We start from the raw sequence: 26,734 nt of genomic DNA on the forward strand, positions 1-26,734 counted from the left end.
GTGGCTATTGTTTACATTACTATTGTAAAGGAATGCACACCTGTTTTTGCTTTATTTTTTTCTTTTTGTGTAGCATAAAGAAACTACAACTGCATTTCATCCTGCAACAACCTTGTGTTGTAACCTACAATAACACTACATGACCTTGTTTCCTTTTTTAAAGGTCCAAAATTGTTCCTATATAAAGACTACAATCCCCATAAACCACCGCGGCGCAAACGCCTTCAAGTGCGTGCCCTCGTAGGAGAGCAGACACTGCACTGTGCGATCGTGCAGCCGGCCTCGGCGTTGGTAAGCGGTAAGTTTTTATTACTTATTTTAGGGAAACCGTCCTATGGAATAGTGAATGGAAACATGTGTGAAAACAAAACGCGGTAGTTATGTCCTATATTTAAACAGGTATAAGGCAGTATGAGTGGTTCAATTGACTGCTCCCACCCGGTTTAGGGCCAGCGTTGGGCACGCCTATGTAGGGTAACAGTTAGCTGCTCCGGGTTTCCAGATCTGTGCGCGCGGGCCCGGAGGAGGCATCAACACTTGGAGGAGACGGGGTATTTTTAGCCACTGTTGAAAAGGCCAACGCCTGCCAGCCTAGAAAATATTATTTACCTGACGCCTAGCATTAGCTGGCGGGGAGGCATACGAGGTAGCTGTATGAACTGTATTTATCAACACAGGCTAAGTTAACGTTAGCAAACAAGACAGCTGGGAAGCTAGTAGCAGCTACTTAGCTTACGTCAACTAACGTTAGCCATAACGTCAGAGCTTTTCGATTTATTGACGTTTCTAACTACGCTTATTTTACGGTTCTGTTAGCCTTAACTATATTTACCTAAACCTATAAGTATTTGTTTCCCGTCGGTGTGTGGGGTACGTTGTTTCGAGTTCATTGCTAGTTTTCAGAGCTCTCGGATTGTTCCAGTAAAAACAGTGCATCGATATGTGGAAGCACATGACTTGTCCTGTCAGTGTCACCCAAGTGGATAGACTGTTGAGGCGTGTTCAGCAAAAGTCGTCCGGACCATTTTAGTTAAAGTAGTTTAACTATTTGTGGGTTTTCTCGCCGTGTGGTGATACTCATACACCCGCAGTGTACTTTGAGTCTTACTGTGTTTTGTTGTTTTGGTTTTAATGGGGTCGGCATCAAGAAAACTTAACTTAATGTTTTACTGAAAATATGTCAACTAAGTGAGCAAGTTTTGTTTTAATCTGTGTACTCCGGATAGTGTATTTAGCCTTTCTGACACTGTTTTGGTCTGTAAGGTGAGGGTATACACTGGATTTAAATACTGCATTTATAACAGTATTGCTACATTGGAATACCTATACCAATTGCCTTGGAGATTATACTGTGTTGTAATGTAGCTGCATTTATAAGAATTTTGTTGAACCTTGCTATGAGGAGTGTCTCTAATGTTAAATTAATATTACTGATATAAATTGGGGTGGACAAAATATTAGAAACACTGGTCAGATCTCCCATAGGTGCTCAGTTAGGCCATAGCATATGACTCACATTGTTGTCATACTCTTCTACCTAGCCAACTTAGCAGCCTCATTAAATCAATAAGGGTGCTGCTGTTTATGTTGTATTTGGTCTTTCCCCCCCCATTTTTCCTCTGTTTTTCTGACCTGCTCCATTTCCATCTCTCGATCCTCCCAGTGTGTGTTGCAGGGTGATTCAGGATGGTGGACCAGCCTCTGTGGGAACAGATAGGATCCAGCTTTGTGCAGCACTACTATCAGATGTTTGACAGTGACAGATCACAGCTTGGATCCATATATGTGAGTGTAACAGAACCATGCTTTAGCTCAGTTACGAGATGTTTTACCTCAGGGCTGGGCTGAACTAAATTATGTTCTTGGCTGTCCCAGCTGTTTTGTCCTCTTTCACCAAAGCTAACATTTCTGGCTTTTCCAGCCCAGGTATGAGTCAGTGAAAATCAGAGGCTAGGTGAGGTATCAGCTCACCTATAGCGGTTTCACACCGGCAGGGCACCGGCACGGTTCTTGTTCCGGCTCTGGCTCTGTTCTGGAGTCTCAGAACCTTGGTGCTGTCTGGCGAACCAGCCCGTGTCTACACCAGCTTAAGCGGAACCAAATTGGGAGGACGTTACTCCGCGTCACTCAGGTGGAAGTAAACATAACAGCGGCAAGCAGAAATAAACACAGCCGCCGGCAAAATGACAGATCGCATGGATTATCTGCAAGCTTTCGCTTTGTTACTCCAGTTATTTGTTTTTATCTAACAATCCAGAATGCACCAACTGTTGATGATGAGAAGACGTAGAAGACGATTACGTATAAGGCGAATGCTACATAAAAAGTATATGCTTGCGTTTTTATAGATATCTATGGTCTTCACAGCCTAGAATGTCACACGCCCACTTATGATGTCACGGTGTCAAGGTAAAACCAACTATTTTTTGGTTCCGCTGTGAACCGACTTTTCAGGTTACGAACCAATTATTTTTTCGGTCTGAACACGCTGGCTGGTTCAAAATTGGGTTCGGGAACCAAAACCGTGCTGGTGCCCTGCCGGTGTGAAAGCCCTACTAGTGAGCACACCTGGTGGGTGTGTCCACAGTTGATTTATCAGTGTCATGGATAATATCCTACTTCACAAATGGATAAAAAGACACATCATTGCACAGCACTACCAGAGGATTTTGAAAGACATTTAGAGCTGAGAGAACCAATTGGTTAATCAATTTGTCGATAAACAGAAATTGAATTATTTTTTGATAATACCATACTTGTTTCAGTGATGTTACAAGCAGGGAGGCCAAATTGTCTCTGGTTCCAGCCTCTCAAATGACAGGATTTGCTCGGGATTTATTGGGTAAACTGAATGTTTGCATTTTGGACTGTCGAGGCAAAACAAGCAATCTTGGGCTCTGGGAAATTGTAATGGGTATTTCTCATCATTATTATTATTATTATTATTATTATTATTATTATTATTATTATTATTATTATTATTATTATTTGCCATGTTATAGACAAAACAGTTAATCATATTTATTGTTGTCAAAACACTTGTGAGTTGCAGCCCCAAAGGTTATATTATATCTTTAAGCACAAAGTGTATAAGGATTTTTTATGAATATAAACATGAGTCTATCTCTCGCTATGTTTTTGCTTATTATTTGAAAAATGTTTTGTTTTTTGTTTTTTTTAAATGGGCCTGCTGATTGAATGAAAAAGGTAATAAGCCTACTGCCTAAGAAAATTAAGATTAGGCAGGAGCACAATCAGCTGGTATAAGTCATGTAAAGACAGATTTACTGTAATGCGTTCGCAGTGACAGTACTTAACTAAATTCGGAACAATATAAATAGCCTTTACATGTGTGTAAGAAGGTTATCATACACCAACAACTGACACTTTCTGTATTTTATTTCAGTGTTATACATCAAATTATCTAACTCAGACCTTTTATCCACATCATCACGAAGAAAAAATGCACAAAATAATCATGAATTAGTTTCATAGCGCCACCCAAGCCACCACCACCCCCCAGTACAAACCTCTGTCATAACTTCACACAAGTTTTTCTCTTATGTCAGTCTCAAACAGATAGAGCTTGAAGGGAGCAAAGCAAGTATCACTTGAGTCATGTAATGTGGCGATTGTGGCATAACTTTCATCTGTATCTCTACCTCTGTCTCTATCTTTCTCTATCTCTCTGTCCTCCTCCACACAGATCGATGCGTCATGCCTCACATGGGAAGGACAGCAGTTCCAGGGAAAAAGAGCGATCGTTGACAAACTCACTGTGAGTTTATCTGGTAATTTGTGCCATATACCGAGGTAACGTGTAACAGGTAGCTGGTGGCCTAAGTGAGAACCACACTGGCAGTTAGTATGTTGACATACACACAAAAAAAGGTCATTTTGAGAAATCTGGTTATGTAGGTAATCAGACAACCCACAAATACCCCATTTCCACCAAAATTAGCACGTGCATGCAGTTTTTTTTTAAACTCGGGAAACCCACTTATATAGTTGATAGACTCTTTTCCAATTGTCAGTAGACCAGAGCTGTGCACATGGCTCTGCCCAGACGAGCATGCCTTTCTGTGTGTGTAAGGATTTTTATTTATTTTTTTGGTGTGTAATATTCAACGTTACGGACAGGCCAGAAAACAGGTGAGTAAACGGTAGAAAGCAGCATGGAGGCCTGTGAAAATGGGGTTACTTCTTTTACATATCTCTATATAGCAATGTTTGAGAGCTGCTTGGGTGGAGTCAAACAGTATTGTGTGACGGCATGTCATTGCATCTCGCTGGTTAAGGGGCTAAAATTAGGGCATTTACCTGGGTGTCGTGTTTCCATCAATGCCAGTCAGAACTGAAACCAATAAATTCCCGTGACCACTGCAGAGTCCTGGGTGTGAATGCAGATTGTTACCTTTTGCCATTACATTTATAAGCCAGATGTTAGCAAGTGTTAGTTGTTTTTCTATGCAGTGGAAAAGGGGCTTTACATGCACTGTAGTCACCTGGTTACTGTAAAAGTTGTGTAGACATGCAGCAGTCAAGTCAACAGATTTCTATCCAACCTTTTCGTAACCATAGTACAATTTTACTGAGGATTTTAGTTTTAATTATATATTATCAATACTGTTATACGTCTCAATGAAAGTAGTTAAATAGAAGTTAAAGTACTCATAGGTAAATATTTTGATTCTGTATATTCTTTCAGTGTCTGGTATTCCTGTATTAATTTTCTCTTGTGTATTCTTCCTCTACATTTTTGTGTGCCAGAGTCTACCCTTCACAAAAATAGGGCATAGTATAACAGCGCAGGACCACCAGCCAACTCCAGACTGCTGCATCTTGAGTATGGTCGTAGGACAGCTAAGAGTAAGTAGCGCTATCCTTCACTCCTTATTTTACAGCATGTCGTCTGAATTACAGCCAGATCCTCACACATCGAATTCTTAAGTATGTATGTTTCAATTTGTACCAGTGGTCAAAAAAATCTATTAAAATACTAACAAAATGTTCAAATAGACAAACTATGTACTACTCTTTTTTTAAACATATGGAGTAGTACTCTCCAAGGCCTATCAACTTTGATGTGTAAAATTGTCTGCTTCAGTCATTATGTCAAGCATGTGCTCAGAGTTGACTTGAACTTCTGCCCTGAGGCCTGTACTACGAAGCAGGATTTGGTGTTAAAGAGGTAACTTTAGGATTAACCCTTAGTTTTCAGTACTTCAAAGCTGGTTCACGTTTTACTGGGATACATCATCGTGGTAATTTCTGCCGAATAGCTAACCTGCTCCAGAGCAGGTTACCACAACCTGTCAAAAGTCCATACACAGACTAATCAGATCACTGAGGAAAAAAATGATCCCAACATGGACAAAAAGCCTGTGTCAACAGCAAAACAGAGTATATGTTTTTGTAGGTCAGTAGAATAATTTCATCGTTTTAAGCTTTCTATTCCCCCTCTCGTTTTTATGACCGTGAAGACATGATGATTTTAGCTGCATTTTAATTTTCTTCCTGGAGTGATAGCTGAGAGTGTGGCTGATTTTACACACTGATTCCATCACTGCAGCTCAGAATAACATGAGACACCTCAGGGCTCAACAATAAGGATTGCCCGATTGCCCGGGGCAAGTAAAACTCAAGGTCGGGCATGTAAACTAACAACTCACTTGTCCGATCGGGCAAGTTGCTAAAAATAGTAAAAGTTAATAACTAATTGATAAAATAAATGTATTTTAAAACGTGCTCTTCTGCTCTGATGCAGCGGTCTCTCTGCCTGAAGTCACAGGCACACGTAACAATGTCCTGCCCATCGCCCCCATTGATATTATTTTGCGTGACGGACGCTTCATATAATAACATAACAATATACTATTTATGGTGTTATGTCATCGTGTCATTCTGTCTCTACATGGTCACGCGTTAACAATTCTCCTCTGCTCTCTGTATCGCGCACGGCGGAGTTCCGCCACACACACAGGTGAGCACGCTAGAGCGGCTCGGGCTGCATTTTCCTGACCAAACCTGACCCCGAGCCCGGTGCAGTTTGTCAGCTGACAAAGTTATTGAAATGGACAGTGTGTAAATAACCAACAGACTGCTGTTACACACAGACAAACACGCTGCTTGCACAGCAGCTCAGCACGGCACTCATGCTGAGCTTGTGTTGCGTTCAGACGTTGTCACGTAAATAACAACTTCCAACACTTAAATAGGTCATAGCACAAAACAGCAGCATGTCAAGTGACTTTTTACTGTTATTATATTCAATACAATTGTATGCTCCTAAATCTTGAGACACCTCATATGTAAGCTAGACAGACATTTCACCTGCTCATTACTGTGCACACATGTACTGTATGTACTTAGTCCTAAAGAGCCCTTCTGGTGCCAGTAGATACATAGAAACATCCCAGCAGGCTGTGCTTTGCAAGCATACAAAAAAGTTTCACGCATGTGAAAATTATTTTTCATGCGTGTGCTTCACCTCCGCTGCTACAACTCCATCCTAGGGGAAACACTGCTGTTTGCGTTTTGTGCAACAGGTGGATGTGGTAGTCTACTGGTAGGGTAGAGAGAGAGCTAAGTAGCATTGAAGTACAGTAGAGCAGGGCAGAGAGATGGAAACAAAATATTTTAAACCCGGTGTTAATACAGCAGAACTGGAGAGAGGGGTGAAAAATAAATAGAGGTGGGCATGGCTCAAGTAGGGCGCAAAATTATAGACGGAGAACGATTGACAAATTTTTCCCTTTAAGCCCTGATACTGTCATATTTGTGTAAGAATTAAGCTACAAGACATGACATATGTTGTTTTAATTAATAAATACAGTGTGAATAAAGATTACATAACATAAAAATAACTGCAGTCTTTGTTATTTGATAGCCGCTTAAATTAAACAATTTTTATAGGGCAAGTAAAAACTGACTTTGGGCAAGTAGATCTCTGACCAACTTGCCCGACCAGGCAAGTGAAAAAAAACCTTAGCATTGAACCCTGCACCTGTGTGATGAAAACTTGAAATGAAAACCAAAGAAGAATAATCCACACTGTTAAAGCTACAGTTGGTAACTTTTATGAATATAACTTTGTGTCATATTTGCGGAAACTGCCACTATATTCTGAAAGAAGTACATAAGATGCAAAGTGTGTGGGGGAAAAAAAATCATGTCCCTCCTCCTCTTCCTACTGCCTCTTGTGGCATTCACTAGAATCAGGCTGCAGTGCAACTGCAACAACCAATCAGAGCAGAGGAGTCTCTAACGCAGCTGTCACTGAAGTCAATTGCTCTGTGAACTGCAGTCAAAGGGTTCATCCCAGTATCCCCCCTTGACTCCTCTATCCTCAATCACTTGACCTGGAAGTCGATCGAGACTTGCCATCTTGAAGCAGGTCTCAATTTGTTAAATGTGCTCAGAGGAGTTGAGGAGAGAGGAGGCTTTCAGAGAGGAGGGAAGCGAGGATACACGAGTGCAGCCTTTGCGGAAGTCTATTACCAAGTGACGCACACCCCTGATTGGATATCAGTTACTGATTGGACAGCTGATCGGACTGATCTGATACATCACGATATCACTGGAGTTTCATACCAGAGGGAAGACAGAGAACAGATTGAACTCAAGAGTATCACTCCTAAGTTTCATATTTTATTTGTTCTCTGTTTCACCATCAAGTTAAAAATCTGAACAAGGAAAGGAAACAAATGACTTTATTCATTTATTAGAAAGATTTTTCTCTTCACAATCTGTTATTTCCGTCATCAACTTTTATTATGGATACAGTCAAAGTCAGAGAGTCTGTCTGTCAGCAAGAAACACTTTAACATCACTGACATCACTCACACTGAGGCTGATCACACCTGAGTGTTGAGTTGATGAGTTACAGAATTTTAATTTTCCCTGAAACATTTGGCCTAATAAATTGTTTCCAGTGTTCAGAGACACCATAACTATATTCTGGATTATTAAATAATAAACTCACAAGCAGAATATCATTAAATACAAATGCAAAAAATGAAAAGGCCTAAATCGTATACTGTATATTATAAATACAGAACGCAGGTTGTTGTTCATGTGCAGGTGATTGTCAGACAGAGAGAACACACTGCTGCTCTGTTACTGACAACTGTATCTGTATCTTTATCATTATATGTGTATATGTAACACTATATGATAACTATCTTTATCATTATTTATATATATATATATATATATATATATATATATATATATATATATATATATATATATATATATATATATATATATATATATATATACAGTGCAGGCCAAAAGTTTGGACACACCTTCTCATTCAATGCGTTTTCTTTATTTTCATGACTATTTACATTGTAGATTCTCACTGAAGGCATCAAAACTATGAATGAACACATGTGGAGTTATGTACTTAACAAAAAAAGGTGAAATAACTGAAAACATGTTTTATATTCTAGTTTCTTCAAAGTAGCCACCTTTTGCTCTGATTACTGCTTTGCACACTCTTGGCATTCCCTCGATGAGCTTCAAGAGGTAGTCACCTGAAATGGTTTCCACTTCACAGGTGTGCCTTATCAGGGTTAATTAGTGGAATTTCTTGCTTTATCAATGGGGTTGGGACCATCAGTTGTGTTGTGCAGAAGTCAGGTTAATACACAGCCGACAGCCCTATTGGACAACTGTTAAAATTCATATTATGGCAAGAACCAATCAGCTAACTAAAGAAAAACGAGTGGCCATCATTACTTTAAGAAATGAAGGTCAGTCAGTCTGGAAAATTGCAAAAACTTTAAATGTGTCCCCAAGTGGAGTCGCAAAAACCATCAAGCGCTACAACGAAACTGGCACACATGAGGACCGACCCAGGAAAGGAAGACCAAGAGTCACCTCTGCTTCTGAGGATAAGTTCATCCGAGTCACCAGCCTCAGAAATCGCAAGTTAACAGCAGCTCAGATCAGAGACCAGATGAATGCCACACAGAGTTCTAGCAGCAGACCCATCTCTAGAACAACTGTTAAGAGGAGACTGCGCCAATCAGGCCTTCATGGTCAAATAGCTGCTAGGAAACCACTGCTAAGGAGAGGCAACAAGCAGAAGAGATTTGTTTGGGCCAAGAAATACAAGGAATGGACATTAGACCAGTGGAAATCTGTGCTTTGGTCTGATGAGTCCAAATTTGAGATCTTTGGTTCCAACCGCCGTGTCTTTGTGAGACGCAGAAAAGGTGAACAGATGGATTCCACATGCCTGGTTCCCACTGTGAAGCATGGAGGAGGAGGTGTGATGGTGTGGGGGTGTTTTGCTGGTGACACTGTTGGGGATTTATTCAAAATTGAAGGCACACTGAACCAGCATGGCTACCACAGCATCCTGCAGCGACATGCCATCCCATCCGGTTTGCGTTTAGTTGGACGATCATTTATTTTTCAACAGGACAATGACCCCAAACACACCTCCAGGCTGTGTAAGGGCTATTTGACCAAGAAGGAGAGTGATGGAGTGCTGTGGCAGATGACCTGGCCTCCACAGTCACCGGACCTGAACCCAATCGAGATGGATTGGGGTGAGCTGGACCACAGAGTGAAGGCAAAGGGGCCAACAAGTGCTAAACACCTCTGGGAACTCCTTCAAGACTGTTGGAAAACCATTTCAGGTGACTACCTCTTGAAGCTCATGGAGAGAATGCCAAGAGTGTGCAAAGCAGTAATCAGAGCAAAGGGTGGCTATTTTGAAGAAACTAGAATATAAAACATGTTTTCAGTTATTTCACCTTTTTTTGTTAAGTACATAACTCCACATGTGTTCATTCATAGTTTTGATGCCTTCAGTGAGAATCTACAATGTAAATAGTCATGAAAATAAAGAAAACGCATTGAATGAGAAGGTGTGTCCAAACTTTTGGCCTGTACTGTGTACATATATATATATATATATATATATATATATATATATATATATATATATGTGTGTGTATCATTGTGTATGTATACATAACATTATGTGTGTGCAAAAAAGTTTTTATAGCTGTTAATAAAGCCTCCTGACAGCTGATCCAGCTGTAATCAGCTGCTGCCATCATCACAAAGGGACGTCGCTTCACTTGACATGTCAGAGAAAAAGACGTCTCATTTCTCTAAAGACATATTTCCTCGTTCCTTCTCTCCTCACCCTTCATCCTCGCATATCTCCCCTGTGTCTCATGAGGGCAGAGCTAAGACGCGAGGAAGAGACGCAAGTGAGAGAAACGTGGTTGCCAGATTAGGTATTGGGATGAACCCAAACTGTCAAACTGGGCAGCACTGATCACATGTGAATCAAGATTCTGTTACAGCATTGCCTGTTTCTTGTCTCCAATGTTTTCAGAAACATATTTGAGAAATGAGAAAGTTGGCTGGCTGGTTGGCAGTGCTTGGTACTCATTTTAACTGTATCCAACATCCAACAAATACAACATGCTAACATTATTAGCATAAGCCTATGACATTTTACATTACATAAATTAGCACAGCAGAGTTTTTCTCCACTCATACAAAGCCAAGCCAATTTATTGTTTATCTGTGAAATAAAAGTAAATAAGAGCTTCGTTTCCACTTAGGGAATTGGTTTCAAATCACAAAAATAAAAGGATGTCTGAGTTGGCGTGACAAGCAGTGGGGAGGTGCACATCAGGCTACAGTGTAGGCTGCTGCCGAAAGTATGCCGTTGATTCAACACAGAGGTATAAATCTCGCTTTAACTTCTCTGGTTTCTGGCTTTGAAAGAAGACTGCTCATGATCCCAAATATTGATTGAACTTACCAAGGCCATGGAAATAACTTATTGGAATTCTTAATTTAGATGTTTTTCCCCTGCAAGCTAAACTTACCGGCCTTGATTGGAGCTGGTTATTTGGGACGGTAAACCCTGCACCCCACCTTAAACGTAAGCTTTCAGTTTTGAGTTTCTTGACTCTAACTTTAAGCCAAGAAACCTGGGTTCTTTGCATTTTTTTCTCTGACGTGGTACAGAAGAAATTCCATGACTGTTTCACCGAATGACTGAATGGTACTCCTCACAACTTGTGTACTAACTTTGATGTGTACAGTTGATAAATTAAATCAATTTACTGACAAGTTTGTCCTGAACCTCTGCTGTTTTTATTTGCATGTGTGTTCGCAGGCAGATGACGACCCCATCATGGGTTTCCATCAGAGTTTCATCCTGAAGAACATTAACGATGCATGGGTGTGCACCAATGACATGTTCAGGCTGGCTATTCACAACTTTGGCTAACCCCCCCTCCCCGCGCTGGTGGGCAGGGGCAGCCATAGTGAAGGGCACCATATGATGAAGTATGGAGGGAGGGGAAGGTGGAGTTGAGGATGGAGAGAAGAGAGAACACTCATCCCTCCCTCCTGCTGTCTCATTTACGCCTGCTTGACAAGCAAGCAAACACCGGATTCTAGATGTCAATCACTGAACCTCATCCAGGTGGGTTTTCAGCCCAGCCCAGCCAGTAGAACTGCGACGCGTTTCTTTGCTGAGAGCCGGTCGACCAATCAGATGCCCCTGTCTGCTACTCCGCTGATCTGCATGACGCTGGGAGTCCCCCATTAGGATATCTACACTCAAGCCACCAGAGAGACAAAACAGCTGACCGGCGCCATTAACTCATGCTCTGCTCTGCTCTCCACTGTTATTTACTTAACTCTAACCCATTCTACTCAACTGTTGACTGCACTGCTGTCAACTCAGTTCTGTTAGCACTGTTGTTGACTGGTTTGTAGATCCATGTTCAGGTTCAGAGTCGGCTTCATCAGTTCCGGCTCCTTGTGTTGTAAGTTGTTTTTAGATGCCACTTGTGTGTTGCCTTAGCGTGTTTAACTGAGTTTTATCTTCCTTTACACAGTTATTAACTTTGCCATGATTCACCCTCATGCCAGGTTTTGCTTGTGCAAACCAAAGAGTCATGGAGGACATAAAGTTTGACTTTGCTGTGTGGTGGGCTCCTACATATTCTCTCTTGCGCTCTCTCTCTCTTTCTTTCTCTCCATCTGTCTCTCATTCTTTCTGTCTTTCTCAGTCTGTCTTTTTCTCACACACACACAAACTACAGCCACAATAGACAATAAAACCTGGACTTTTTTCATAACAGTGTGGCCTTGTCTCTCCTTGTCTGTCTCTCCACAGTAAGTCTTATTACAATTGTTTTTAAATGCATATTGTTTTTGCTTCTAGCAAATTAAGTATTAGTTTGGGTGATCTTACTGCAGAGGATCAGCTGGGAAAAGTGACCATACTTGGTTTATATTTATTGTGATTCAGTTGATTGAGAATTGTCAAATAAACACGAGTCAGCCATTGGTCTGCTGAATCGTAACTGGGCTGATACTGACCTTATTAAGAGGATTGTGTATCTGCCAGATGTGACCTATCCACAGGTAATACAGTTTGTCAATGTTATAAAACTCACTCTGTGTTAGTTACATTCATTAAGTCATGACAGGCTGCCAACTCAGTTTTATTAGCACAGTGGTGGAGTGGAGGAGAGCAGACTGATGATGCAGGTCTGGAAGTAGGAGCTAGTCACCTGACATGCACATCAGTCAGAGCCTATATATAGAGTCTGGAGTGTGCCCACTGAATAAATAATAGGTCTTCAGTGTTTATATTAAGTAATACCTTGATTAAGTCAAATAGCAATAAATAATTAAATCAAATTGGTACTAATATGAAGCCATTAAAAACAGTTTAAGTTACTCAGATTAAGTAAAATACTAATTATCTGAAAAAATATTAAACTGGATCTAAATTTAACTGGCTAAGGATCTTTATTATGTGAATATGAATCACCACTTCGCCTTCCAGTAAGTGCCACTCTCATCATGTCAAACATTTCCATTTCTACACAAGAATCAAAAACCTGTAGGTGTATTTAGATAGGGAGAACCAAAATGGCCAGTAAAGGAAAAATGGAGGCACCATGAAACTATGATAAAATGTGTAAGTTAATCTATTGCAAGACATTTGACTGAAGAAACCCTTTGTGTCAAAGATATCTGGTGCACAGGGATAGAAACAGTTCACAAGGATGGGGAACTTGTGAGGAAAGTACTTGGCCATAATAACAAAACACTGTGCCACCAGGAGGCCTCACCGAGGATTGTTTGCTTCTATTTGGATATTATTAGGACTATTGATTAAATAAATGCCATGATAACATTTAAGTTTGATGACCTTTCAGTTTACTGGTTCGTGTATATACAGTATATATTTACAAACTTATTCATCTAGTTGTTAATGCCATATCTCTATAATACTGGCCATTTTTCAGTTATAATTTGAGACTAGGAACCAGGAAAGTTAAACTGAGATGAGAGATGCTACCTTGACGACTTTAAAGACCATGAGGCCAAGGGTTTGGTCTGCCATGCTGAGCTCAGCTGCTGGTAAAATTACCAAGGAGCAAAGGTCAAATACAAGAAAAGCAGAACACAATTTAAAATTTCTCTCCACCAGCTCACAGACACAACGTTCAAGTGTCTAACAATTAGTGTTGCTGACTGTGGAGGGCGACATTATGCCTTGCTGTGTACAATATGTGTACATTACCTCAGAAGTTGAGGTAGGAACCAATGACCTGCCGCAGACCCGAGTCGGAGCATACGGCGCGGACATGACGGAAGTTTAGACGGTTGCTCTGGGTGAACGAAGGGAACACTGACAGCATCGCATCAAACAAGAAATTATTCTCGCCCCCTATATTAACCCAGTTTCCCCTTTCCCTCACACATGGCGTCCAATTCTAACATAGATATTGAGGGTGCGACCCAGCATCTTCGGGACATCCTCAAGCTCGACCGTCCCGGGAACAGCACCGGTGAGTGAACCGGGAATGAAAAGCGGCTGGGCTAGTTTAGGCCGCAGAGGCTAATGGAATGCTAGCTAACTGAATTGGTACCTAGCTAACATGAGTTGGTTTAGCGCGCTGCTGTACTGGAGTAAAGTTAGCACAACAGTAGTTTCACTGTCTTCTAACAAAAGCCACCCACCGCATGGAAACACAATATAGATGTCAATGAGTGTGCACATGTATTTTTTAACTAATTTAAATGTGGTTAGGTTTGTCGAAATGTTAGACCGCTAACTGCGCCGGAAAGGTTATTTTCGCAAGTGTTAGCAACGTTGCGAGCTAGCTTATGTCTCTGTCTATTTTCTGGGGTAGGAAAGCTGGCTATTTTGCCGCTAAGCGACGAAAATGAAGATAAAATGTTTTTTAATCGAAATTATCTCTGTAGCACCTCTTCATTTATGACTTAAAAGCAGTAAATAGAGATGTGTCTCTATAACGTATCGCTTGGCCAGATTTATTTCACTGCTATCAAGAATTAGCTCGAGCCTCCATAACTGCGTAGAAGGTCGGTGTTCTTGGCTAATTTCGACACACTCGTTTTAGGGATGTTTGTGGTTCTCTCAGACAAGTAATACTTGGTCATTTGGAAACTTAATCAATCAAAAACAACCAGGTTATTGTAAGGAAGATACTACTGGCATTAGAGGAGATGGAGAAAAAGAAAACACAGATTTTCTTAAGTGTGGACTCAGTCGTGCTCCAGAATGTTTTGCTCCTGTACTAACGCTATTTACCTTTGTAGTCTAGTGTTATATTGTATATCTATTTTGGGCAGTACACCATATTCACATAGCTACACACAAATATACGGTTATGGACTGTGGAGGTGCAGAAACAATTGATACACATAAAAAATACGATGAAGTATGTGATCATGTGATTAAAGGCGTTAGCAACTTTTTCAAGCTATATATTTGATTTAATCCACATTATAGCAATAGCAAAACCAAACATTGTGTATTGAATCCCTCGGACAGGATTTATATTCCAGTTGAATAGTAAAGTATTTGATCTGCTCCTGATCTTATTATTGTTAGTGAAGTATTGGCATACGTTTTTCAGGACAAGGCTCTGCAGTAGACGTGGATTTTAGGATTTTATGCCTTTTTTAAAATCATATTTAAGTATTTGGAAAGACAGCATGCCACTCAAATGGCTCTTTATTGATGCCAATAGATGTTTTTTTTACAGCAGGCATTTTGATTTGTTGTTAGAGGTAAAGAACAGGTGTAGGCTAATTGATAAAATTGATTGTTGATCTGTTTATTTATTTATCTTAATATTTTTCATTGTGCAATAAAGTGATTACAGAATAAAAAAAGACAGGTACATGAACACATTAACATCTAATTATTTAAAATAAGACCAAGACAAATGATGAAAACCAAAAAGCAATACAACATAAGTTAAGACTAGAGGGTATCTAGTAAACAAGGCATAAAAAGGAGGTCTAGCAAAAACTGTGGACGCAGATGGATGTGTGGTGTGGGGGGTTATGTTTGTTTATGTATTTGTGGTGCAATTGTAAGAGAAGATTGAGCAAATTGGGGCTCTGATTGACTGAAGTGTCCCAGTAAGTAATGGCTGTCAGCCAGCATGCACATAACTAAGCAGGACTTTTGAACTGGAAGGGTAAACATAAATTGAATACAGCCATTATTAATGTCAGTAGTTCTACCTGCAGTTTTCCTGCTGTGACATATCAAATGTGTGTGAAAACAATATTATGCTACAGAAAGATGTGGTTTGTTTGGTGTCTGAAAGGGAGAATGATGGGATAAGCATCTCACAGACAACTTTGTCCTTACTTATAAAAGGAAGTAATTGGTATGTAGGAGGAGCCTTATTAGTTGTACTTTGTTACTCTGTCCAAATGACTAAATATATTAAAAACAAAAGATAAACAACTTACTAAGAGTAATATTTATAATATCAAATAATTAGGATACAGATGATGGTGACATGGTTTTTCTCATGGAGAATTCTTCCACCTCCCTATTTGAGTCTAGTTACTGAAGACTAGGGCAAATATTAACCTGGAATATTGATACCTTCTGAGGTGGACTTTTGTCTTTCTAATATATGAAAGTATAGTCAAAATTAATCTTGAAACACCAAATGTTTTTAAATTTTAAAATGGATTTCTTTTACACTTATTTGTGTAAGGTTTTGTAGGTATTACAATTCTGTATTGGTCTGTGAGCACTGTCAGAATAATACAGTAGGATACCTTTAGAACAAATATTTTCTCTTTGCAGGCTTTGAATTCTCCATCTTGATATTCATTTACATCTTTGTACAGTGTTTTAACATAATCCCTGCATTTATTGTCTTTCCTCAGATGCACCATCGACTGATGGCCCAAGAATGCCATCTTTTAACGGAGAGCTGAATGGGCTATTGGGAGCAGCAGGCCTTCTGGGAGGCACTGATCGGTCCACCATGTCAGAATCTAGCAGACCCATCTCCACAGACCTCAGCAGTGCTCAGGAGTGTCAGATAATGTGAGTTCGTTCTTAGAATCAATCACTTGTAAAACCTAGTAGTTAGGCATACTTTGTCACATGAGGCAAAAGCACATAGAGATCTCTATCTTCTGTTTAAATTTCATCATTAAAATGCAGAGACATTTTGTAAGCACTTTTGTTATTGAGAAACTAAATCCCTGTTGAACTTAAATGTATATGCTCTAATTTCAGCTGCCTTTCGGGTGATGATCGCTCCACCTGTATCCCCATCACCTCCAACAATGTGGAGATTGTGGCAAGTCAAGATTCCAGCATCAACAGCAAGGCTCGTGGCAGCAACAAGGTAAGAAGCCAAGTTGTTTCTGTTAAGTTTATAAATCAGGGGGACGGAAATAGAAATCTACAACACTGACAATGTATGAGAGTCAAAATGACTTACTAGAATGTAGTGCTTGCTTTTGGACAAGTGATTAGTTACAGTGCTTTTTAAAAATTCAGATGTCTGCCTCTCTAATCAGGAAATAACTTTTTTTTAAAGAATACTAATGATCACAGAAGTATACATATATATGAGATAAGTGTTAAGTGCAAGGTTCATTTATTGAGCTTTAACTTAATGAACTTTGTTTAGAGAACATTAATTGAATGGTGAATGTTTTATTCATTCAGGTGAAGATTCAACCTGTTGCCAAGTACGACTGGGAACACAAATATTATTATGGCAGACTGATAGCCGTGTCCAACTCCTTCCTGGCCTACGCCATCAGAGGTGAGAGTCCTGGAATGCCTTTTTTTCTTCCATCACTTGACACAAATATCAAAAAGCACTTAAGATAAACAAGAACTACTACTACAGACAGTTCAGGTCATCATACATGATATGTGGTGTTTACAATACAGTGCTTTCATTTTGTTTTTAATCTAAAGCAGTGGGAAAAACCATAACAATTCATGCACAGTGTCTTCATAAGGTATTCAAACCTCTTCACATTTTTCAGACTCTCGTGCTCTAGATTTAATTTTTTAGTGGATAAAATTGCCATTTTTGCCCATTAGTCTACACTCAATAACCCATAATGACGAAGTAAAAACATTTTTTGTTTGTTTTTAGACATTTTTGCAAATTTATTTTAAATTAAAAACTGAAATCTTCCATGTACATAGGTATTCAGACCCTTTGCCGTGGCAATCCAAATTGTAGTCACTCTTTTGCTTTAATTCAGTGTGTTTGCTTTAATTATCCTAGTGAAGTGTCAGGAACATAATCAGAGTCCATCTGTGGCAAATTGAATTGATTAGACATAATTTAGGAGAGCACACACACCTGTGTATTCCTGGATGTAGACCTCTGCGATAAAATTGTGGCGAGGCATAGATCAAGGCAGAGGAATAATACCGTAAATACTGTAAAGCTCCAAGAATCACAGTCGCTTCAATAATTGTGAAATGGAAGAGGTTTCGAACCACCAGAATTCCTTCTAAAGTAGGCTGTCAAGCAAAACTGAGTACCAACCAAGACCTCAACAGTCAGTGTAAAAGAGCTTCAGCAACAATGAAGAATCAAGAGCTTGATTTTTTTTAATGTACTTGAAGTAAAGCTTTAATAAACAAGTTTAAATACAGTGTATAAACATTAGTTTCTTCTTTACCTATGGTGATGCTCACAGCATTGAAAGATGCACATGCAAAAGAAACATGTCATGTCACTGTCTACAGTTAACATAGGAACTATTTCCTTAGTAAAAAGTATTTCTATCAAAAACTGGTGTTTGTGTGGGTGTAAGAAGGAAGCAGGAAAATATTATCCCATTCCACTACTTACAGAGATATTTTCATATAATATGATCAGATAGTTGCTCAACTATCTGATCATATTATATGATCAAATAGTTACTCAACTGAATTGAGTTCTGTGATACTACGTGCCTCTTTATCTTTTTCTTTAAACAAACATCTCTTTCCTCAGGAGCCAATAACCATGCAATGATTCGTGTCCTGAGTGTGAGTTTCGCCGAGCGCTCCCTTCTGAAGGGCTTCACTGGAGCTGTCACAGATCTGGCTTTTGCCCACCTCGACTCCTCCCTGTTGGGTTGTGTAGATGAAGCGGGCAACTTGATGGTCTGGCAGCTCACCTGCACTGGAAACAAGATACTGTATCCTGACATGTGGGAGACATTGGAATGGAGTGTGTAGGAGGGTGTGCAGGTCTATGTGCGTCTCTGCAGAGTGGATGTTACTGCTTGCCTTTCCACTGTTTTATTCATCGCTTTTTAAATGGAAATAATACTCACAGCAGCTCAAACTGCCTTGTGATTTTTACACAAATCCCTGCGTTATCATAACCTGCTTTGGTGTAGTAGTAATCACGGAAACCAATCTATCAAGAAATTGTCTTTTTTCCCCTATTTACCTTAACCCATGCTCCCTGCAGTGATCAGGTGGTGGTTCATATCCAACGGCCAGAAAACACTCCACTGAACTCTCATCGTCGCCTCATCTGGTGCCCGTTCATCCAGGATGACAATGAGGAGAACCAGGACGACACCAGCCAGACCTTAGCCCTTCTTCACGAAGACATGGTATCAGTGTTTTTGCTATCAGAATGGAATCAGGAGAGAGAATATTGGGAACTTAGCATCCACAAGTTTACCATCTTTTTTCTAGGCTGAGGTGTGGGACCTGGAAGTCTTGAGGGCCAACAATAGCAGTTGGCCTGTCGATTCCACAGATGTAAAAGAAGGCCTCATCACAGTCAAGGGACATAACCAGGTAGGAGTCAGGATAAAACTGCAGTGTAAGAATTTTTGCAGAATGTTTGACAATATTCAAAACTATTTTCAGTACTAAAAATGTTAATTTTCATTAGAAAAATAAAACCACAATAACAACAAGTACAAAGTGGTGTGCTTTATGATTTTGGGTTTGTTAGAAGCATTATTTGCAGTACTGATTGTGTATGTTGCCCCTCCAGCGAGTCAGTGAAGGGGCCCTGTCTCCAGATGGAACGGTGTTAGCCACAGCCAGCCATGATGGATACATCAAGTTCTGGCAGATATACATTGAGGGGGGACAGGATAAGCCAAGGTAAGCAAGGAGGGAGGTTTTCTAATGAGCATTATGGTACCGTCATATTTATTTTTATACATTATCATGTAATGTAAATGTCATTTCCTTTAACCAAAAAATAGCTGAATGAAATGAAACATGAGGTCCATGTTGTAATCTGTCACTTACTGACCTATTGTCTTTTTTGGCCCTTACCTACTTTGTTGTTGTGGTTTTCTTAACTTCTTCACTTTACCACTTCTCTTCACACTCTGTTGTCTAGATGTCTTCATGAATTGCGGCCCCACGGAGGACGTCCCCTTTCCTGCCTTCTTTTCTGTGACAACCACAAAAGACAGGACCCAGAGTTAGTATACACCGGTGCACACACAGTTTTCAGTTAAAATTGTGACATCTGAAGCTTTTGCCTTAAATTTTAGGTCTTTTACATTGTCTTTGTCATCTCTGGTCCTTCCACGTTGCAGAGTTCCTTTCTGGCGGTTCCTCATAACCGGAGCGGATCAGAACCAGGAGTTGAAAATGTGGTGCACAGTTTCCTGGACCTGTTTACAGACCATCAGGTCATTGCTTTTCTTCATCATTAAAAATTGAAATCCTATTTATGCACTGTATCCTGTGTAATAAAACATGACCTTACTAAATGTCTTCCTGGAAGTCTCCCATCAAATTGGTGCTTCATACCAGTCCAAATTTAGTTCTCAAATAAAGAGATGTGTTGAAGACTATTCCTGCTATCTGAAGCTCATCCTATTGATTTCCACTGTTGTTTAAGAGCAGCAGATTTAAAGATACTAATGGTGGTTTTTCATCGTTTAGGTTTTCTCCAGATCTGTTCAACTCATCAGTTCTGCCGAGTCTGAAGGCCAGTGTGGACCTCTCTGCTGAGTATCTTATCCTCACCGACGTACAGAGGAAGGTCAGCCCAATGTTTTCAGTTTGCTTTAAATAATGTTCACAAATACTATGATTTTTATGCCCCCACGCCGGCGATAGTCTTAGCCAGAGGCATTATGTTTTTGGGTCGTCTGTTTGTCTGTCCCATCCTCGTGAACATGACATCTCAAGAATGCCTTGAGGGGTTTTATTTAAACTTTGTACAATTGTTCACTTGGACTCAATAATTTGCTGATAAGATTTTGGTGGTCAAAGGTCAAGGTCACAGTGACCTTGCAAATGTGTCATTCTCGTGAATGCCATTTCTCAAGAACACATTGAGGGAATTCCTTCAAATTTGGTACAATTGTTAACTTTGATACAAGGATGAACTGATCAGATATTGGTGATCAAAGATCACTGTGACCTTGTGTCTGTCTAATTTTCGTGAAAGCAACATCTCAAGAAGGCCTTGAGGGAGTTTCCTCAATTTCAACATAAATGTTCATTTGGAGTTAATAATGAATTCATCAGATTTTGGTGGTTGGATGTCAAAGGTCAAGGTCACTGTGACCTCATAAAACATGTTTTTGGCCATAACTCAAAAATTCATACACTAATTATGAAAAAGATTCACACAGATGTCTGTTAGGATAAAATGATGAAGTGATGACAGTTTATATCCAAAAAGTCAAAGGTCAGCTTCACTGTGACATCATAATGCTCTGCAAAAACACTTTTCTGGCCATTATTTAGCACCATAACTCAGGAACAGAAGGGCTTTGGTCAGGTACTGAATTACCAGATACTGAATTGGTGATACTAATTTTGGGTGCCCACCTTGAAACTTTGCTAATTTTATATATCTTCTGTGCTACTTGGGGAAAGATATGTGTGAAGCATCCACATTCTGACAGACATGAATATAAAGTGTAGAGAAACTTGACAGGTTCATGGAAGCATGCAACTGCAAGGTCATAATTCTAGTTTTCTTTAGCCTATATTTAACTAGGATCCGTCCCTTTGAGATAAAAAAAAAAATCTCCTTTCAAGGGAGTCCTGGCCAAGATAGGTAGCAACACAAGATTAAAACAAGTGATTGTCAACAGACACAAAACAGAAAAAAACAAGACAGTGCTACAATATAAAACATCCCAGTGAACAAAGTGCTGTACAAGCCACGTATCCAAAATGTCAGATAATTAAACAGACAGTTAAACACTAGTTGAATTAAATCTTGGACTATGCCACATCTGAGAGAGACCGTTTAGTCAATTTTGTTTAAGAGGCCACTCTTTGTAAAACTAGGGTTAGTCTGTCCGTGAAAGTGACCCATTATTTTTGATGTGTTGGACTTGGTTTCTGGACATTTTCCCTGCCACCCACATAACCGCTTTATACTACGCTGATGTCTTTTGTTGCCAGGTTCTGTATGTGATGGAGTTGCGGCAGGATCTGGAGAAAGGCAAGGCCAGTTTCACAGCGGTGTCAGAGTTCCTGCTGACCCACCCAGTGCTCAGCTTTGGGGTCCGGGATGTTGCCCACAGCCGATTGCGACACACTGAGGTCCTCACTGCAGAGGAGGAGAGCGAGAGCATGACAACAGGTGTGCAAATTCACTCACACACAAACACACACACACACACACATGCTTGATAAACAAAAAAAAAGCAGTAACTCTTTTCACTCCTGTAATCTTTGATCTTCCCTGTAACACACGGTTATCTTTAAAACAAGCAATTCATTTGCTTTCAGCTTTCAGTTGGGACTTTTTGGGAACACTATTGAATTAAAATGTGCATTAAATATGTAGCAGCATTGATCCCAGTTAACACAGCATTACTTGTGTGTGCGTGCGTGCGTGCGTGCGTGCATGCATGTGTGTGTATTTGTGTTTTCTTTCAGAGGGCACTCAAGGACCCACAGAGTCTAAGTCTGGGATACAAATAAAACTCTACTGTGTTCACACCAAGTAAGTTTCCTTCCACTGCCTGATGTCAGAGTTAAGATCAAATTTGCTTGAGTTGAGCTTTATTGTCCCCAAGGGGCAGTGTGGTTACAGTTTCCAAACACCAAAGACTAGCTTTTCATTTGGAACAGTCAAGTGAAGTCTTAATAATCACAGTCGTCTTAAATTAGCGTGTTTGTGGCTGTATTTGTTTTCAGGAGTCTGCAGGATGTCCAGATCTGGTTTCAGCCCAACTTGGGTTCCAGCTCTGCAGCCTTCCTGCCCCATTCTGATTCCCAAGATGGTTTTGGTAAGTCACACTCCCAAGAAGTCAAAAAAGAACATGTGCGAAGGACAAATCTTTATTTGTACATGTTTCTTTCTCATAGTGTGCATTTGTTAACTTCTGTGAATTCTCCTGCATAAACTCTGAAAAGAGAAAAGCTATAGAGGTTTAGTTCAGATAGAAATACATTGGGATGGGTTAATATTAAATTATTTATTTTTAAAAACAGGTATGTAATGTAACTTAAGAGCTGACTTATCCAGCGTGTTAAACATTTAACTCAGTCTTTTACTAAAGGGATAAATATTTTCATTATTGGAGCAAGTTTTTGTATTTAACTCATGCGCTTCTTTCTGATCTTCCCCCTTTCATTTCACTGTCTCATCTCCTCCATCCTTTGATTTGGTCTTTGACCTTAGATTTCATTAAATGTGTCAGTGCGAAATTATTATAGAAATCGTGGATTATGAATATGAAAAGATGCTATAAAGACACATTGGTTTATTTGCTTTACATGTTTCACATGGCACCTTGTGTGTATGCCTTCTTTGTATGTCAAATATCGCCTAACAAATGAAGCACTCTTTGATTCTGTATCCAGCAGGGTTTTCAGACCATCTTACTGACCAGAGCTCTGACAAGGAATCAGGAAGTGGCTCCCAGACTGACCTAAGGAAGATCCCATCGCTTCCTGCTCCCACTGACTTCCTGTCAAACTCAGGCGCCAGCAGTGGGACCAAGCTGATGACTCCTGACGCATTCATGACACCAAGTACTTCGGTACAAACACTTTTTATTCTGCTGTTCTCTATCTTTCTATGGGCTGTCTGGTTGATGATTGACTCCAGCATGCAGTTTACAAAATAGTCAAAACACTTGAACAGAACACCGTGCTTCAAACATTTTCATATTTGTTGCCTAGCAACATCTGGCCCCATGAATAGCACCTTCTCCCACGTATCAGTTGAGTGATGCTACCGGCATTCAGCAGACACAAGCCCATAGTCCTGTTTATACACAGTCTTTACAAACTAAAGACCAACTTGCCTACCGACTGTGGCTGAGTTTACATGGAGACACAACTTTAAAGAGCCAAAGATAAAGTGGGTCTTCAGTTTTATCCACGTGTGAGGCGAGAGGCTGGGAGGTAACTGAAGGATGAGATTTGTGTTATTACTAGACAAAACAAGACTCTCTGATAACATTTTTTCTAAAGATTTTCATCATTAATGTGACTGTCATGGATTCATTTGGGTTGGGACATGACCCATCCGAGTTGTCTACAGGTTTCTTTACTTTTGTCCAGTTTCATGCGATCTCCTACAAAATGTTAAAGGAATACTTTGATTACTATGATCATCAAAATGATGATTTCTGTATCTATTACTTACCCTGTGTTTCGCTGAATTCTTTTGAATTTTCTGAATTTTTTCTGAAGAAAATTTTGTTTTCTGTCATGACTCCACGGTGAATGAAGAATCCAAAAATGGAAAACATTCTTGATGAATTGGAATAAAGGGGGGCTGCGTTAAATAACAGCAAAACCTTATCAAAATATCCATTTACAAAATCTCACACACCAGTGCGGTACAATCAGAGTCTCATTTATCCAGTTGTATTTTCAGCTGCACGCACATGCCACACCCTACTCGTCCCTGCATGAGAGTTTTTATATGCAAGGGTTTTAACTAACAACTGGATAAATGAGACTTGGATTATACTGCAAGAGTTGTGTGGGAGTTTTTAAACAGATGTTTTGATATAGTTTTGGCCCCAGTTTACTATAGTTCATCAAAAATTTCTTTGTTTTTGGATTCCTCATTCACTATGGAGGCATGCAAGAAAAAGCTATTCAAATGATCATTTTGTGGTTGAAGTATTCTTTTAACTGATGAACATCAGAAAGTATGACAAGGTAAATAATGCAGGATAATGTAGAAAGTAGTGTTTTGAGTAGTTTTTTTTTTTTTTTTTCCAGAAACACTTCATTATATTTGCTGCTTGTAAATCACTTTTTTGTCACCTCCCAGGTACCGGCCTCTCCTGGCAGCAGTGCCAGCAGTCTGACTATTGTGACAGCTATCAGCAGCAACTCAGACTCAACTAACAGGTGAGCTTTTCTATGCAGTTTAGAAGAATAAGAGGTCAGTCGTGACTAGCACATGTATTTTATAGTCTGGCAATATAACAACATTCATTTTGTCTGTATCCTAATGCACTTAGGATCTCAGCTGGAAACTGGATTGTATGGATTGTTACATTTTCATCATGAAACTTTTTCATTGCTTCTTAACTCTCGTTACTCCAGTCACATAGAACTTACTGGGTATTTTGTTACCTCAACAGCTATTTTCTTTTATGTTAGCAATGGTATGTTTGACTTTAAATTTTTGACCGTCACTACTTGCTACATGTTAGTTGCTTTCTTTCTCATTTCTCAATTCTTCTTCCTCAACTCTGTTTATCCTGCCTGAAATCAGACAGAATTTTCAGCTCCCTACACTTTCTATCTTCAGTCTGACAATGCCTCCACTCTAAACGACTTCCATAAGGGAGGGGGGTTGGATTTTCTTTGCAACCAATTTCTAGAGACCAACTTAATGTATCGGCCAGAATCTTATGTCATTTTAAGTCCTCACTGATGTGTAGCCATGCCAACATACCTGTTTTGCCAGGGTTTTAGGAGTGGAGTGAATCGAAGTAAAACAAACTACGATGTCAGGCGATATTGAGAAGATATGTTGCTTTTGAACAGCTTCCATAGTGGCGTCTTTCTCGGCGTTCACTGTTGTTGTTATTACTACTCATTGGTTTCAGCACACCATTTGACGACGCTTGACAACAGCTTGACATTAGTTCCACCCATGGCGCTGATTCCCCCCAAGGTGCTCATTGGTTGTTTGTTATATTAACTGAGAAACTGCTGTTTCATGTCACGATGCCAGATGAATCAATCAACTTGAACTTGGTGCAGTAGGCATATTCAAAGGTGTGGACCCAGACAACTGTCTATCAACTATAGAATAACAACCTCTGATCACACATGTGAACGTGTATCCCAGAGTACAGTGTGTCTGTGGTTTTTTTGTATGCAGAGCTATAGACGATGTGAGTCAGAGTCCTAACAGAGCAGAGAACAACAGCAGCAGCAGTTTGGCAGTCTCCACCTCCACCAGCAGCCCAAGAGCTGCCTCTGCTGTGCTGCTGCCTGGACTGGAGAGCCTACAAGTAAGACTGGACACTCTCCTGCTTCTACCAGCCTCTTAATATTCTGAACAGCATGGTCTTTTTTCATAACACTCCTCATCTCCATCTCCAGGCTTTAGCGTCCCCTAGTGGTCCTCTTGCACTCGACAGCCCTCAGGTTCTGGATTCTCCCCTCCTGCCACCTCTGGCTTCTCCGACCAGGGCACGCTCCCCTGATGTCATTTCCTCAGCCTCCACAGCCATGTCCCAGGACATGCCGGAGATTGCATCTCAGACTCTGCAGCTTCAGCGTGGAATGGTGTCAAGCTTGGAGCCCTTACCTCTTTCTGCCCTTCAGACAGACAGCATGGCCTCTGCTGCGTCTGCGCTGCACCTTCTCACCTCACCACGTACAGCCAACAGCAACAGGTATGTTGATGACAAGCAATGATAATATAACCTACACAAAAATAAATGCTGATTTAATGGTCCCAATGAGAAACAACTCTTAAACTGTAAGCAAGGTCAATAAGTCCATCTGTCTGTCTGCTTTTAAACAAATACACTCCAAAATACGAAACATACTTGCAAAAACACCAGTACTGGCCTTTAAATTGACAAGACTGTTGTGTTTTTTGTTTCAGCCTGTTGCCCCTCGAACTCGGAGGTGCTGATGGATCAGTGGGCGGGGCCGTAGAGTCAGAGCCCAGACTCAGTCACACCCCATCTTTACTTGAGAACGCCTTATCACAGGAGAACCCTGGGGTTGGTGGAGGGTCCTCAGATGGTAGTGTTAGCCACACACCTTGGCCAGCTGCACCCGATATCACGAGAGAAACCAGGAACAGTCTGAGAGACAACGGTCTTGGTGACTGGTAAGAATTTGCATGTACAAATACATACTTTAAACATAAACATCTACATGAAGGATTTAACAAAGTTCTAAAAATGTATTTTCAAAATTTGACCACCACTTTACTTTTGAGAAAATGACTTGTATAAAAGTCTCAAGCAT

General features: G+C 40.2%; 2 protein-coding genes across 6 annotated transcripts in view; both read left to right on the forward strand.

Annotated features, from left to right (window-relative positions):
- The first annotated feature begins 208 nt into the window (after positions 1–208).
- nutf2 (nuclear transport factor 2) lies at positions 209–12,131 on the forward strand. 4 transcript variants are annotated; one of them, XM_033635917.2, is made up of 5 exons: positions 209–298; positions 1,664–1,785; positions 3,707–3,778; positions 4,771–4,869; positions 11,159–12,131. In XM_033635917.2, the coding sequence occupies exons 2-5, from the start codon at positions 1,687–1,689 to the stop codon at positions 11,270–11,272; spliced, it is 384 nt and encodes a 127-aa protein (XP_033491808.1). In that variant the 5' UTR covers positions 209–298; positions 1,664–1,686; the 3' UTR covers positions 11,273–12,131. The 4 variants fall into 4 exon arrangements, with proteins under 4 accessions (XP_033491808.1, XP_033491811.1, XP_033491810.1 ...); XM_033635920.2 differs by having other exon boundaries at positions 214–291; XM_033635919.2 differs by lacking the exon at positions 209–298 and adding an exon at positions 470–551.
- Positions 12,132–13,637: 1,506 nt separating this feature from the next.
- Positions 13,638–26,734, forward strand: part of edc4 (enhancer of mRNA decapping 4) — a 34,560-nt gene continuing 21,463 nt past the window's right edge. Inside the window, exons 1-19 of one of the 2 annotated variants that reach the window (XM_033635224.2) lie at positions 13,638–13,859; positions 16,234–16,396; positions 16,592–16,703; positions 17,030–17,129; positions 18,327–18,513; positions 18,792–18,939; positions 19,025–19,129; positions 19,332–19,444; positions 19,689–19,772; positions 19,891–19,986; positions 20,243–20,342; positions 21,725–21,905; positions 22,205–22,271; positions 22,466–22,557; positions 23,135–23,313; positions 24,564–24,643; positions 25,629–25,761; positions 25,853–26,148; positions 26,364–26,594. In XM_033635224.2, the coding sequence (XP_033491115.2) occupies positions 13,772–13,859; positions 16,234–16,396; positions 16,592–16,703; positions 17,030–17,129; positions 18,327–18,513; positions 18,792–18,939; positions 19,025–19,129; positions 19,332–19,444; positions 19,689–19,772; positions 19,891–19,986; positions 20,243–20,342; positions 21,725–21,905; positions 22,205–22,271; positions 22,466–22,557; positions 23,135–23,313; positions 24,564–24,643; positions 25,629–25,761; positions 25,853–26,148; positions 26,364–26,594 (2,555 nt within the window). In that variant the 5' untranslated portion in view covers positions 13,638–13,771. The remainder of the gene's footprint in view (positions 13,860–16,233; positions 16,397–16,591; positions 16,704–17,029; positions 17,130–18,326; positions 18,514–18,791; positions 18,940–19,024; positions 19,130–19,331; positions 19,445–19,688; positions 19,773–19,890; positions 19,987–20,242; positions 20,343–21,724; positions 21,906–22,204; positions 22,272–22,465; positions 22,558–23,134; positions 23,314–24,563; positions 24,644–25,628; positions 25,762–25,852; positions 26,149–26,363; positions 26,595–26,734) is intronic. The other variant, XM_078168197.1, reaches the window with a different exon arrangement.

Source organism: Epinephelus lanceolatus, chromosome 5, assembly GCF_041903045.1.
Source record: "Epinephelus lanceolatus isolate andai-2023 chromosome 5, ASM4190304v1, whole genome shotgun sequence".
Lineage (NCBI taxonomy): Eukaryota > Metazoa > Chordata > Actinopteri > Perciformes > Serranidae > Epinephelus > Epinephelus lanceolatus.

What these genes read in the sequence shown, in the direction of transcription:
- nutf2 (XM_033635917.2), top strand. Translation starts at nt 1,687, where the DNA reads ATGGTGGACCAGCCTCTGTGGGAACAGATAGGATCCAGCTTTGTGCAG. An exon ending in CACAGCTTGGATCCATATAT is followed by an intron (nt 1,786 to 3,706) that starts GTGAGTGTAACA and finishes TCCTCCACACAG; the next exon opens with ATCGATGCGTCATGCCTCAC. An exon ending in CGATCGTTGACAAACTCACT is followed by an intron (nt 3,779 to 4,770) that starts GTGAGTTTATCT and finishes TTTGTGTGCCAG; the next exon opens with AGTCTACCCTTCACAAAAAT.